General features: G+C 48.9%; 1 protein-coding gene across 1 annotated transcript; it reads right to left on the bottom strand.

Annotated features, from left to right (window-relative positions):
• Window positions 1–2684: 2684 nt before the first annotated feature.
• Window positions 2685–14000, bottom strand: actr2a (actin related protein 2a). Its single transcript, XM_084440483.1, has 9 exons — window positions 13877–14000; window positions 11636–11746; window positions 8078–8293; window positions 7416–7488; window positions 6679–6815; window positions 6384–6533; window positions 5234–5379; window positions 4888–5020; window positions 2685–4354 (listed from the first exon to the last, which is right to left on the bottom strand). The coding sequence occupies exons 1-9, from the start codon at window positions 13922–13924 to the stop codon at window positions 4184–4186; spliced, it is 1185 nt and encodes a 394-aa protein (XP_084296609.1). The 5' UTR covers window positions 13925–14000; the 3' UTR covers window positions 2685–4183.
• Between the last annotated feature and the right edge of the window lie 1108 nt (window positions 14001–15108).

Raw genomic sequence — 15108 nt, 5'->3', positions numbered from 1 at the left:
CACATAAATGAAGCGGATGTCTGTTTTTTGTACAAACTGCCAATCTCACAGTCTAAACCTCTGGGTTTCTATATACTGTACGTGCCCATTGCCAGTTTAACTTGTGTGGCCAACATGGACACTGTTATTTCCAAAAGTCCAAAGCTCTGGTGTGTGTCTGTTGGCTCGGCCGGCTGTAGCTAGTGTTGAATCAAACCAACAGGAAAAGTGCAGTGAAAATAATATGACCAGTGTTTGTTTTCGTGGACGCTTGTATCGAGAGTTTGTCTGGCGTTCCGGCCACATTTGGGGTTACTCAGAGGCACAGAGAGGCTTCAGTTCCCAGTGCTGAGCTTTGGGCCGGTAGGAGGAAGGAAGTGGACTTTTTAACTGTTAACTTTATTCCGTCTGAACCCGCCCCCACTCACCTCAGTTACTTGAATGTTCCACCCTCCTTTAAAAAAAAAAAAAAAAGAAAAAAGAATGTTCCATTTGCCACAGTGGCCTTGGTGGTCAATCACAGATAGGCTGTAAGACTTGAGTTGCATAAGCTGTGTGTGTGTGTGCCTGTGTGTGTCTGCGCTAGCTTGCTGGGGTGTTTGCAGTATGAACAGCCATGTGGGGGAAGCTGAAGTCTGGATATAGACACCTGAAAAAAATGCACAGCATTAGCCAAACGTCATCATCTGCCAACCCCAGATAGGAACTGTAGTTTCCCCATCAGTACGCTACAGTGCTTGAGTGAAGGCGTCAGATTCAGGTTAAAAGATGGCTCAAAGAAGCCAAAAGATTATTTTAGACTTTATTTAGCCATTCTCTATAGTTGTGCACGCACGCACTCACACACACACACACACACACACACACACACACACACACACCAAAAAAGCCACACGGTGTAAATAAGGGAGAAAATGATTCCAAACAGAAATACCCTTACAAAATACTGCCCCCCCCCCCTCTAAGAAGAAGAGTGATCCCTTCAAAGCCTGCAGAGTCAGAATGTGCTGAGGGCCTAGCATGCGAGGGCCATGAGGCAGTGCCTCTGACGGGATGTTAGTCTGGGCCTAATTTAAATAGGCCCCAGCGTGTCTGCTGCCTCCCTTTGTTTACACGGATGAAATCTGAAACAAATGTGAACACGATACCCCTCTTGTCCCCTATGCCTCAACCCTCCCTCCAGCTAGCCCCGCTATCTCAAACAGAGCCATGTGTGCCGTTTTCTTGGACCCGAAATTAACGCGCATAGCACACTGCCCCCGACCTTGCAAAGGGAAGAGGGGGTTGGCGGGGGCAGCGGAGCTAGGTTAAAGCTCCCCACTGGGCTTCCAACTGCATCGACTTTTATGGCTTCCCTTTTCTGCTAATTGCCCGTTCTCTCTCTGCGGTTCCTGTGTGTTAAAGGGACCATCGCTCCTGGCGCAGGAGACAGGCGGGAGATGATTCTCTCCGGCCGACGACTCCCGTCTGTGCAAGGTCTGTCCAGTCGCAATCGAAAAACCTCCCTCTTCTCTAATAGGCACACTACTTCACAAAGTTCAAAATCCCAAATATTTAATTAGATGCTTGTTACGCATACAAACCTTTTTCTTATTTAGAACCCCCCCCCCCCTTTATTTTAGAAAGCAACATATGTTATATAAGACGTCAGGCAATCTGGGTTTTCTCCAAATTACAATTATCCAAATAATCTTTGTTGTGGGACTTAGTGTGCGGTTTTCCTTGTAAGTGGCATTTTCAAGCCTGGTTGGTTGGCCTGGGCCCATGAGGTAAATGCTCTAATGATTAAAGAATCATTTTGGGATCAGAAGGGATTTTTGGGTCTCAGTTAATCCCCGACAAAGTGTTCCCTAAGTGGAGTAGAACTGCAGGGGCATTGAGGGTAGGTGTATAGAGGTGGGGGGTGGGTATTAGAACCCTGTGCAAATTAGCCAGTTTTCCCTGTTGAAAAGAATGGAACTGGCCTAGCTGCTAAAGGAGGCTTTCAGCGTTCTGCAATGCAAGAAGCCGTCTGCTCACACAAAGCGGGACGCCATGCATGTCCGTCCGGCCTCTGAAGAAGGCCTTCCCGCCGCTCCCAGGGAACCCTCGGAGAGTTCAAAGGGTCTCTGGTTAACCCCTTCCCCTCGCCAGGCCACGCCCCTCCAGGTCACCCCGCCTGCCGCCTCCACGGGGTCTACGGCGCCTCTCGCACCCGTTTCGAACGGCCGCGCGGGGGGGGGACTCACTCTTGTGTGCGAAGGCCATCGACGTGGAGACGTTGGCGGGTGGGAATTCCTCGCCCAGTGCCACGGCAACAGCGCCACATCAAAGGGAGTGGCGAAACAGGGTTTTGGTTCTGCAACAGAGCCCCTCCAAAGGAGCCGGTTCCATCCCAACGCCCGCCCCAAATATCACCAAATCTCCTATGCACTCTCACACTCAAATCACACACACACACACGTTCTCTGCATACCAGTTTACATACACACCACCAAGTCCATCGGTACATGTGCCCTTGAAGGTACCAACTCGTTCCTTTTGGAGGCAAATCATGTCCCCTCCCCCCCCAATTCCATCTTATTTAGGGACACCGCCGCCGACAATGTCACTGGTATTTATGGCGACCGCGTGTTCCCATCTCAAAGACAGAGCACCCTCAGGTATTTATAAATCACTTTGCTTTATTTAAATCAGCGGTAGGCAGTTTACACTATATGAACAAAAACAGAGAAAAAAAAAAGAAGTTGACAAAATAAGATCCAGCTACAATAACTGCACTTGGCACTGGATGACCATCTTGTCCAGAAAAAAAATTCTACACAAAGTATTAAGTCCCTCTGATACGAGAACCAAAACAGGAAAAACGCAAATACCAGCTTTTACGTGGTCTTCATGTCTACCGACATCAAATTCTTATTAATATTACAAATATTTCAATATCCCCAAACAATCCACATTCCTGTTACCCCAAGACCCACAAATTCCATCTTCAATCGAGCCAGGACCAAGTAAGAGTTCCTATTGGTCTCGGAATAACGACTTCCTTTTAAAACCGTGTGTGTTAATTCTATGCCATTTTGCCCTTAGCGGGCCTGTGGTGCCATTTTGCTCAAAACTGTTAAAGACAATTGTGGCTCTGATTGGGAGATCTGCTCCCAGATCAGCTGTTGAGGGCAGAAAGCAACAGAATGTCTCGTTTGGCCGATGACCGTGACGGGTGTTCTTTTGGCCACCCGCTCCCACTGTTGACTCGAGAGAACATGGGAGTAATGCACTGCAAATATACAAAACAATAAACATACAAACGACACAGTCCAACAGAAAGGCGTTACCTCTTCTCCAAAAACAGAAAGCGCATCGATAATGAATGTGTTGGGGGGGGCGGGGGGGGGTTATAAAAACCACTATGTAAAAGAAAAACTGGCCAGTCCTCATTGGAATTGAACACATGGCAGATGGCGCCGTACATGGAATGAAATGCCTTTGAAACGTGAGGGAATGGCGGCAGTTTTTCTTTTTCATCGAGTCTCGCAAATGCGGATTTCATGACCGGACACGGAGGTGAGGGCGATCAGAGAGACGGACGCCAGAGCGCGACCTCTCGTGACCTCCTCGCAGCATTCCTTCACAATCGCTTCCCTCGTAGAGTCTGAGGCCCTTTTTTCTCTTTTGTCTCGATCAGAAACGATCGGATTCGAGAGGAGACGGGCGAGCGGCCCGTCAAACAGAAGAGCCTGAAGAGGAGCAAGCAAACATCCTGACCAAAGAAAAGACAAAAAAAAGATAAAGATAGGCGGGGGTGGCGAGGGGTTCTTTTTTTAAAAGTGGCAGGCCTGCCTCGACAAGGCCCTTTGAATACTCACAACACAGGGCACATCCCATACCCTCTCTATAAATGTAATCGCTAATAATAATCGACTCATCTCCAAAACCCCGGGAGCACTTTTTCACCCAATAAGGCGGGCTGACGATAGAGACTATTCCCAGGTGAGCACTCCCCCCCCAACCCCACCCCCCTCTCCATCCATACACCCGCCCCCTCCCTCCCTCACCCCCTCCCTCCCTGCGAAAGGCTGAGTGAACGTAGGAGCGGAGGAGGTGGCAGGTAAGGAAGTGTGGGGAGGAGGAGGTGAGTGACATCAGGTGGTGGGGGAGGGAACGGTTCGCTGCGGCGGGGGGGGGGGGGGGGGGGGGGGGGGGGGGGGGGGGGGGGCGGGGCGGTTTATCTGACGGTGACGCCCAGCTTCTCCAGCACACGCATGCCCTTCTCCTGGTACTCTTCCCTGCTCAGCCAGAAGTTGTCCTTGTCCTTCATGATGTCGGCCAGCACCGCCCCCCCCAGGAACACCATGTGCTTGCGCCGAGGGGGGTCCTCGATCCGGATCTTGAATTTCTGTAGACGAGGAATCAGAGACAGGGACGGGGGTGAGAAGAGGAGGAGAAACGTCTATAACCCCCCACACACACGCTAAAAATAGGTGTTAGTTTTCTAGTCTGTAATTATAAGATAATCTGTCTCCACGAACTAGAAGGCCTCGTTTTGGGAACGGGCAATCATCGTGCCGAATCGAGCCAGAAGTGTCTTTCGGAGAAAAGAGGGGGAACAATGACACATTATATTTTCATCTCGTTGTTAAGCGCATGATTTAAAAATGGTCCCATGATGAAGATCGCTGCTCCTCAGTTGAAAGCGAGCACGTTGCTCAAAGTCCACTAATTCAGTTTGAGACAACACTGCCTCCTGGTGGCTAAATCGAGCAACCGCACGGGCCTCTAAATTACACTTGTAGCCTGATAAAATACCAGCTGTAAAAAAACAAACAAACAATGCACTTGAAGAATGCTGCCCTTTGAGATGTTTGAGATGTACATGAGTAGCATTGTGTGGTGGTTTTCGGGCGGTTCCTGTCCCCTGCGTGTTCTCACCGAGAGCTTGTCGACGTCGCCCTTCAGCACGCGCTCCAGGTAGAGCTGTTTGAGCTCACGCTCCAGCCGGGAGGGCAGGCCGGGGTACATGGTGGAACCGCCCGACAGAACGATGTGTTTGTAGAACTCGGACCTGCGGAGGCGGAGCAGAACAGGGTGAGGTTGAGGAGAGGAACCGGCTGGAATGAGCGGACGGAAAAAATAAGAACAATAATAATAATAATAAAATAAGGATAAAAAAGGGAATGCATGGTGAAACGAGAAGAAAAGGAGAGGTGCCGATCGGGAGACGGAGGACGGTCGGGGAGGAAGAGGAGGAGGAGGAGGGTCAACGGGCGGGGGTTACCTGGTGTCGATGTCCGCCGCCTGGATGGTGTTGAAGAGCAGCTCGGCCACACCCACGCCCTCCACGTTGATGAGGTGGGGCTGGAACAGCGCCTCGGGGGCCTCGAACCGCTCGCCGCCCACCTTGATCAGCCTGCCGTCGGGGAGCTGGGGTGGGGTGGGGGCAGACGTGGACCAAAGGGGTTTCATGTGAAGCTGGTGAGCGCTACTGACAGAATGTGGGGGATTTCTACAGGCAGACATGGAAAGCATGCGAGACCGGCCTTGTACAAACAATAACAAATGGACTGGAGCGTTACCACAGACCCGGCTTCATTTCACCCATATTGAATCCTGCCGATTGATTATAAGCGACGCTGTTGACGGCGACGCGTTCTGACGTTTTCATCGCGAGACGCTGGCCGGCGGCTTAAAGCGCCGGACAATAGACAATGTCTGGACTCCGGAGGGAGCCGGCTGGGAACATGAAGGCGCTGGCTCGGCGCGGACGCGGCCCCTGACAGTGGGCCTTTTACAGAGCGTGACAGAACAGCGTGTGGGGGGGGGGAGTGGGTGGGGGGGGGGGGAGCATAAAGGGGCCATTGACGGCGGCGGAGTCTGGGGACCGGAGGAGGAGGAAACAGAAACCAGGTCAACACGTGGCGTGGGAGTCTGGCCCCCGAACAGGAAATGATGTCACGTGCATGGGGGTGGGTGAGAGGGAGGGAGGGAGGTGGTCGAGCAGGGCGGGTGGGGCAGCGCTTCCTCTCCCAGCGCTACACTGGCGCTCCTGTTCCGCCCCAGGGTTTGGGGGGGGGGCGCCGGTGTGCCGCGCGCACGGAAAATTCCACCCCCGTGCTTTTACATCACCGGGGGGCCGGCGGTGTTGCCGCGGTTTACCACTAACCCCTCTCCGGGGTTAAGGGTGGCGAAGGGACTGGCGCATGTGGGTGAGTTATTATCTTGAAGGGGGGGGGGCTGGCTGGATCAAAGCCCAACCCCCCCCCCCCTCCCGCACCCACCCATCTCTTAACAATATGGCACTCCACTCCACTCCACTCTTCTCCGTCTAGTTTCTGACCTCACACAGACCGAGAGATGGCAGTGTCAGTATATGCACGCAAACACCCCTCTCTCCCTCCTCCCCTCGGGGCGGCGGTCCGGTTACTGACCGTGTACGACTCCACCAGCACGGTGGTCTCCAGGGACAGCTTCTGCTCCTGCTCGATGTTGTAGCCCACGTAGCACAGCTTCTCCTTCATCATCCTCACCGTCTCGAAGTCCGCCGAGTGGTTGAAGGCGTAGCCGCGCAGCAGCAGCAGCTGGACGGCCGGGGGGGGGGGGGGGGCACAGCGACAGCAAGGGATCATGGGAGAATTAGGAGAGGGAACTAGGAGGTGGAAAGGCCTTAGTTTGCTTTTCAGAACGCTGGCGATCTCTAAGCCTGCCGCGGCGGCGGCGAGGTACCTTGATGAGGTAGCGCGTGATGTCCCGCCCCGCGATGTCCAGGCGCCGGGTCAGGTGGGGGAGCGAGAAGCCCTCGTACACGGGGCAGATGTGGGTGACGCCGTCGCCGGAGTCCACCACCACGCCGGTCAGTAGACCTGAAGGACCACACGATGACGATGGCGGCTGTGAGTGTGTGTGGCGTGTGTGCACTGCATGAGGCCTACATTAATTATAAGCCTGTGTAACATTCCCTCGTGTTACTGACTTCTTCCAGTTCCACACAACACAGCAAAAAAACAAAGGCTTTTCATCCACTATCAAACCAGTATACTACACAGGATTATGGGCAATATGAAGACACTACACGCTACTAGACATTCTACTCTCACACAGACAGTGAAAGGGTCATGAACAAACTGGCTGTGTTTCCTCCTGCAGCTGTGTTTGGTGAATACTAATGCAGGCAGACCCTCCCCCCCCCCCCCCTCCCCACACGCACACACACACACACACACACACACACAGGTTAGCGGAACTGATAAATGTGGGCATGGTATTAGCAAAGAGAGCACAGAGGCTAAAGCTCAACTGTTTAACTGAAAAATATCTGGAGTTTACGTGGTGGAGTAGGCCTCATATCCGCTGTGTGCGCACAGCTGGCTGAGGTCAGGGTTTCGGTCGCGCGTCTCTCAGAGGGCGGGTAACCCGCTGCCTTTTTTGTGGCCTGGCTTCGCTTCCCTGAGTCGTAGACCTACCTTGAGCGTAGAGAGTGAGCACCGCCTGGATGGCGATGTAGACGCCCGAGAACTGGTACGTTTCGAACATCACCTGCGGCGAGACGAGAGGACAGTAACGGTCAGGTTGGTGAGAATTTGTAAACGACTCCGCACTCGACCCGCCCGCTCCACAGTTTATGTGCGTCGCATATATAAGTGACCCACGAGCCCAGCGAAAATAAACTCTGGAAATATCTGCTACTGGAAATATTTTATATGAGCTGATCGTTGAATGGGTAAAAAGAAAAAGGGGGGGGGGTTAAGATTTGCTCCACGGCCTCCAAACACCACTGTGGTCAGCGTGAATCATTCATAATGGGGGGGGGGTCGTCATCTCTCCATGAGGCATGATGACATCACTGTTATGACTGAGGAATGATTTAGGTTCCAAGAATAGATCTCTTATAAAAGCTTAGAGAGGGATCTGCCTAAAGGCCTTTACGGTTACGCTCACTGTAGTATCCACACACACACACAGTACCCTGATTAAATATTGGGACAGTGACGTGTGTGTGTATATACACTTTTTTTTTCTTTTCTGCTCTGTTCTCCAGAAAAACCTCCCTAGAACCAGGATTGAGTAACATGGTAGCAATGCTCTCACACAGTTTTCAGATGTTCTCACACACACACACACACACCTCGATGATCTTCTCCCGGTTCTTGGTGGGGTTCATGGGCGGCTCGGTGAGCAGGATCTTGCAGTTGCGTGAGTCGATGTTGAGCTTCTCGGGGCCGAAGGTGTAGTCCCACAGGTGCTTCATGTCGTCCCAGTTCCTCACGATGCCGTTCTCCATGGGGTAGTTGACCTCCAGCATGGAGCGCAGCTCGCTGGCCTCGTCCCCCACCATCAGGTCCTGACGGGGGGCACAGGGCAAAGGTCAGCCAGGGACAAAAGTACCGCGTGACCCTCTATTGGACAAGACCCGTTTGTGTGAGGAACACAGCGGTGCTAGAGGTCGAGAGCATGTCACGTATTACTGCACGCCGTTAGAATCCATGACAGGAAGCGGGTCTTCCGTCTCAGTAATGAACATCACACTTATTGATTGGTTAGAACCACACTTGACAAGCAGAGGACACCAGGCTGGACATCAGGATCGAGAGGGTCAATTCTGTCACGTTTGCACATGCGCCACCTTGAGGTACACGACGGAACACACTGGGTGCAATCTCTCTCTAGATTAGATGAGCTAGCCTATGAACTGGCATGCCGGATATCTCCGTTCAAGGTCAAGGTTCATGTTTACATGAGTTTTGAGTTAGTCGTCATCCAGCAAACTCCTATACTGAAGTTAGCGGATCAGTTTTTCATCATTAGAATCCACATCGGCTACGTTTGTCATCGGGGCTGTGAGCAGAGTGTGAGGAAGCATGTGGCTTTTCAAATGCAAACTGCTGTTGGTGTCACCATTTCCTTCTGCAAATGCTTGTGACTGAATTCTGTTCAGAATGCGAAATGTAAAAATGTGACAGCTGTTACATTCATGAATAAACAGAACCCCAGAGGTTAGTCAGACTCAGAACACCACTCGTCACGGGAAAAAAAACAACCAGAAAGTTAAGAATGGTTAAGGAGAAGAATGCGGAAGTAATGCAAAACAAGCCACAGAAAGAAGAGAAATCATTCTATTCTTAAGGCAGATGGCAGGGCACAAGTGGCAACAAACGCACACAAACACACCCCATTCACACTTACCATCTTCCTCTTATTCTACCTCAACAGGACAGGGGAAATGGGTGGAGCCAAGAAGGATAGAGAAGGTCAGAAGATGGAGGGAGAAAGAGAGAGATGAACAGAGTAGCAGGTCAGGGGTGAATTTGTGTGGGTGTGTGCGTGCGTGTGTGTGTGTTTTAGCCCGGTCCACCCATTCTGACATACGCAACACTGTTATCAAGGTGAATAGTTAATGAGTAACACCGTTCAGGTGTGACAATCTAAACTAAATCAACAAATCATGAGGATCTGCTGTGCCTGCTTGCTTCACGTCCAAGTCCAGCAGGAGTTCTTGAGGACAGAGAAATGCGTGTGACACTAAATAAAAAAGTGGATTCAGCCATCGCTAACAGGAAAGGTGCATTAAGTAAACAACCAGCAGCTTCCAAGGAATTGATCTGAAAAGAAAGTGATGTTAGGACATGTCTGTGCAGAAGGATATATTGGGGTTGTGGTTTGTTCCAGCATGAGTCACTGGCGGCGACCATGTCAGAACCTCTCTCTAGACCCAGTCACAGTTATTATTATTATTGTATTATTATTGTATATATATATATATATATACATACACCTTCGTTATTACTTGCACCACCACGAGGCATGCAAGTAGGGTGTTCACTGCTGTCTGTGGGTGTGTGTGGGTAGGTATATGGGTGGATGGGTATCTATGTTCGCACCACAACTCTAAAACAAATAACCCTATGACATTCATACTTGGTACAAATATTCCACCCAAGGTACCCTGGAGCTGATTACATTTTGGAGCGGATCCAAATTACAGGGCGGATCCGAGAATTACCTTTCTCTTTCATTATGAGTGTATAGGAGCTGTTAATACTCCCGACCGACCACCAGAGGGCAGCAACGACTACTTCTCTCCATTGCATGATTTCACGTTGAGCTCGGCTCGCACACATTTCGAAAAGGTCGGTGTTTGACTGCAGTGTCGTCCCCAGAAGCGTGCACTCAACAAACACATTCATACGGTTCAGCCCAGGGCTGAAAATTAACACCCGCCACCGGCGGGTAAAATTTCCATTTGCCGACAAATTTTCGGAGGCCATCCGCCTCACTGGCGGGTAAATGTTTGTACCAATAGAGTCATGTAATAAATTATGCATGCGATGTCGCCACATACATGCCATAGACCGGCGTTCTGTTTGTTGTGTGTTGCACTTAAATAGCTCCTCCGCTGCACCAAATAAAGTTTGTCACATGACTGTTGCGGAACCTCGCGCACTAGGAGAGACTGGTGACGCGAGGCTACTCACGCACAGATCGAATCGTTCCTATTTACCTCAGAGGACGCGTGCTACTACAGTCGACACCTACAGTACAGTAGATGTGTACCATCCTGTCTCTGGGCTTCCATAGCATATCAAGCCACTGTTTCTCAGAAGGGATGTCTTTGATCGCTTGTCATGTAGCTTATAAGCTCTGAAGACGGTACTGGTTCCTCCTTGACTGACTTCACTGATCATCCAGCTCAGGTTTAACTTTACATGATGACAGGCTGTGAATATGTTACAGTATGTATTTTGTTCATAAACACAAAGACCATGAGGTTAAGGCTTGGATCATGTATATCTCATATTTGTGTAGGGTTAGGTAGTTATGGATAATTCTACACCGTGGAAGTGAATGGAAATGAATAATTTAATTTCTATGAATCGCAATGTTTCTAGGCATCGAATAAAACAAATTTATTTGAAATTTTACTTTGGCCTCTTCCTTGAGCATGTATTCAACATAATACTATTATCTGAATGAAAAGTACTGAAACAGATGTATAATGTGACAAAATGGGCAATTTATTATTTTGGCCGGTAAAAAATATACTTGACCGGTGGATTTTTTCATCTACCAGTCCCCTTGGCAGGTGAGCCAAAAAGTTAATTTTCAGCCCTGGTTCAGCCACATACTAGGATTTTACATTCACCCAGGACTATACTTGATACTATACACCAAATGTGTTTTGTCAACAAAATAGTACTTGGCAGCAGCTATAAGGCACAAGTTGGCACCTCGCCCGAGTACAGTCTATAGTTATGTTGGTGTTGCAACCTGCATGTTCATAATTGTTTCTACTGTGACTATTCTCACAGCTGAAAGTAGTTTGAGCCACCCTATATTACCTCAGGGGAAATTTCTTTATCTGTGACAGCCCTAGTAGCTAGCAGCATTCCATTCATAGTGGTCTGCTTGCGCGGCCTTCTGCGCGGGCGCATGACTAAGCGTCCATGAGCGAGTGACTGAGCGTCCTTACGTAGGCGTCGTATGCCCACGACTTGGCCTGCCGCCAGCACCGTGGGGAAAATGTGACACTCCAGTATGTGCCACCAAATTATGTGCTGCTGTCACTAGCTGAAAAGGTTAGTGGCTCCAGTGGGCAAAGATTAGTCTGGTGCCCTGCTTCTGCATCTGACACGCACACCGCACGCGCGCACACACACACACACACACTGGACGTATGGATGCTTACCTTGATTTCAATGTTTCCCACTTTGGCGGTAGAGCGAATGATTGGCCTGCCAACCAAAGCGGGGAAAATGTGCTCTGGGAAGTTAGAGCCTGCATAGCCGCACTTGACAAACTAGAATGGAAGGGAGAGAGACATTGTCATTTTCTTATATTTATTTCCTGTTTTCACCCAATTTGGTAGCCAATCACACCAGACCTATTGTCCAGTTGTCCCCCGTCTCCGCTATGGAGGGTCCATCGCACCACCCCGCGGTCGGCGATCCGGGAGAGAGAGCCGGCTACCTGACTCTCTCAAGCCCGTGACAGTGACACTATGACCGGGGCGCGAGACCAGCGCGTGAACCCCGGTCCCCGCTGAGCAGCTGCACCGGAGCCCGATGCTTAAACCACTACACCACCACCACTGACCCACTCCCATTCCTCCATACATCTGGCTAGCTTGCCAGTACCTTCTGCTCCTGAACCCTTGTTAAGGACATCCATCCATGTACGTTAGTGTATACAATAATATAAATGTACAAGCATTAAAAAAAGGCTTTGGTCTAATGTTGGGGGGGGGAATACAAAAGCTCTAAACATTTAGACACCATTATAACAGCCTTTTACTTTAGCCATATAACTTTGCCTATGCCAATCGATAGTGCAGAATTACTGTCTATTGGCCAGAGGTTACAGCTCACTCTACTCTCATTGGGTGAGTCCCTCAGAGGGAGAGGATGCATACCAGCTCACAATCAAGTCCAGGCCTTCCTGACCTTTAGCATGCCGGGGAGATGATAAAGAACATATAAAAGAAAAATATAATTTTATCCTAACCTGTCTGGTTTGGCCTTTGCTTTTGATAAACAGTGATTGCATTAACGTTGTTCTTTTCCGTATACACATTACATTTGAGAGCCATGTATATTTTGATAAAACCATCTAACAAGTAGCCTACTAGAGAGTTGGTAGAGATCAAAGCGGAGGTTTAACCACAGCAGTTCAGCAACTGTACAGTCAGAAGAAGGATGCCGAGTACAGAGTTTCGTTGTGGTAGGCAGCCAAGAGTCACAGCTGCAGACAACTGCTGACTATTGTTACTCTAAAAAAAGATTTTCTTAAGCGTTATTCATTACTCAGCTAAAATTAGAATATATTTTTATTGTGTGAAAGCACATTTAAATGAGCATATTCGCCTAGATGACAAACCTGTTTACAAGTGAGTGGCAATAGTTGTGATAACTCCTTACATGGAAGAATAGCCTGACTTCCTTTCTCTTCAAATATGAGACATGCGCGGTTGTTTGCAGCCGAGACAACTTCATATGAATGACTTATAGTAACAGATGACGGTAACAGATGACGGTAAAATCAACTAAGTTCAACTAATTTAACTCTTAGAAATTCTAAATTAGATCAAATCCTTTCTAATGAGATGTACAAGTGGACAGCGCACACAATTCAGTCAGTGTCAATACTTCCACAAGTATTGAAGGTTTTACGAGGGCGGGGCTAGAGGATCAACATCCTTTGTGAACTGTGGCTAGCTATGGGAAATTGGTTATTTTAGAGGATTGTATCGACGTGTTAATTCAATAACAGCATTATTTATGTTCATTTTTAGCAAAGGCGTACTCGCACATTGTATTGTGAACGTGGTTCGTGAGATTGATGGAGCAAGCTGAGAACCCGACATCACTCGAGCTAGCTAGCTCGTGCTTCCGTTCTGAATTAGCAAAAAGGGGCTAATAAAATGCTACATCATGTAGCTTTCCGGGACATTATTTGTCATTAAGATGGGTCTGACAGTAAGAGTATCGGATTTTGATGCGTTTGCGGCGCTAACTGCAATGGTTTAGCTTAGCCATATTAGCCCCAGCTAGCTAACGTTAGCAGGTTCGAGTTCGCAATGTCAGCACGAGATCAAATTTTAATTGACAGCCGCCAGCAGCACACTGATTTAAAATTCATACAAATCAGTTCTCCAGCTGTTTGGTCGTTATCTGTGCACCATACCACATCCAGTCTAAACAGACATATGCAATATATTCGTCAATAATGAATAGCGAATGTACAAGCGGGTGAAAGCTGACAGACACATTCCTCTGACATCCCACCCAGTCCTCCTAGCCACACAGCTAACTGCTAGCTAGCGCTACTTCCTGTTTCTCACCATCTCCTCCTCTTGGCAAAATCGGCCACAGTAAAGCCGGAATTGACCGCAGAAAAGCCGATCACGACATGGTGATATCACGAAACTTACCCCGGTTCCATTGTCGCAAACCACCACTTTCCTTCCCTGACTGTCCATATTGAAGAATCCTGAAAGCAGTAGCCCTCCTCCTCTGCACAACTTTCTTCGTCAAGGCGGAAATCGGCACCCCGGCGCTTGCGAAGGGCTTCTTCCGGAATGTAATGACACATGATGCCCGTGTTGCACACAGACAGACTGACAGACAGACACACCTATGAGAGGAGAGACAGACCGTGTTGCACATAGACAGACAGACACACCTATTAGAGGAGAGACGCAGCACAGCAATGAAGACAGTTACGTAATGGCAACGCCTTTTCAAACAGCTTTATTATGCACTTTGTGCTCATTTGATTACAGAACAGTGCAGCCGTGGTTTTGGCAATTTACTCATATATTTTTCTCCTGTTTTTCATAATGAATGCATTTATTTTAGCTTGGGACAGTGATTGGGAGATAGTATAATGGTTGAAATAGGAAGTTTAGTAATGGTAAATGGACTACTTATCTAGCACTTTTATCCAAACCCTTTACATTGGCATCTCATTCACACATTCACACACCAATGGCGGCCCCTGGCATTCAAGGTGCTAGCCTGTTCATTGGGAGGAATTTGGAGTTCAGAGGGGCTTGCTCAAGGACACTTCGACGTGTGAACAGGAGGAGCCGGGAATCGAACCGCCGACCCTGTGGTCATTGGACGACCCGCACCACCTCTTGAGCCACAGTCACCCCTGTATATTGTGGGACTGAGTTTTTGACAGATTTAGGGAACAGGGAGATTTTGTCTGAGGAGGACGAGAAGTTTTGTATTGAGTTTTGTTTTATATATTTTTTATTGTAATTCTGTGATGGTATGTGTGCAGTGGGGAGAAGCGAGTTGGGACGATGAGGAATGAGGCCCATGTTTTTCACCTGTGCCAGGCTTAAAAACAAAATAAGGAAAATAATAATTTTAAGTCCAATTGTCCACATGCCTTAGTTATGCCCACACAGAAGATACATTTTATGTGGACATTTCTGTCTTACAATATGAACCACATGTATAGCTATTTCCTCTGTCAACATGAGGATATGTAATGCTCCATATGACCGTATCACTCACTCACCAAGCTCAAGCCTCTACTGTTATATCAAGAGCAGCAAACCACCTCTTCAACAACCAATCACTTGCCGACACTACTTATTACATCTTGGAGCGCGAGCATCTGCCATTAGACCACGTCTTAGTTATGTCTGTG

Source organism: Borostomias antarcticus (genome assembly GCF_949987555.1).
Source record: "Borostomias antarcticus genome assembly, chromosome: 7".
In the NCBI taxonomy this organism is placed as follows: Eukaryota; Metazoa; Chordata; class Actinopteri; order Stomiiformes; family Stomiidae; genus Borostomias; species Borostomias antarcticus.
Note: the sequence above shows the minus strand (reverse complement) of the source record. Positions and strands in the feature narration are given on the sequence as shown.

Excerpts from the sequence above, each read along its gene's own strand:
- actr2a (XM_084440483.1), bottom strand. The coding sequence starts at position 13,924 with ATGGACAGTCAGGGAAGGAAAGTGGTGGTTTGCGACAATGGAACCGGG. Across the intron at positions 11,747-13,876 it reads TTTGCGACAATGGAACCGGG|TTTGTCAAGTGCGGCTATGC; the intron begins GTAAGTTTCGTG and ends CTTCCATTCTAG. Across the intron at positions 6,816-7,415 it reads GCTCACTCTCTACGCTCAAG|GTCTACTGACCGGCGTGGTG; the intron begins GTAGGTCTACGA and ends GTGGTCCTTCAG.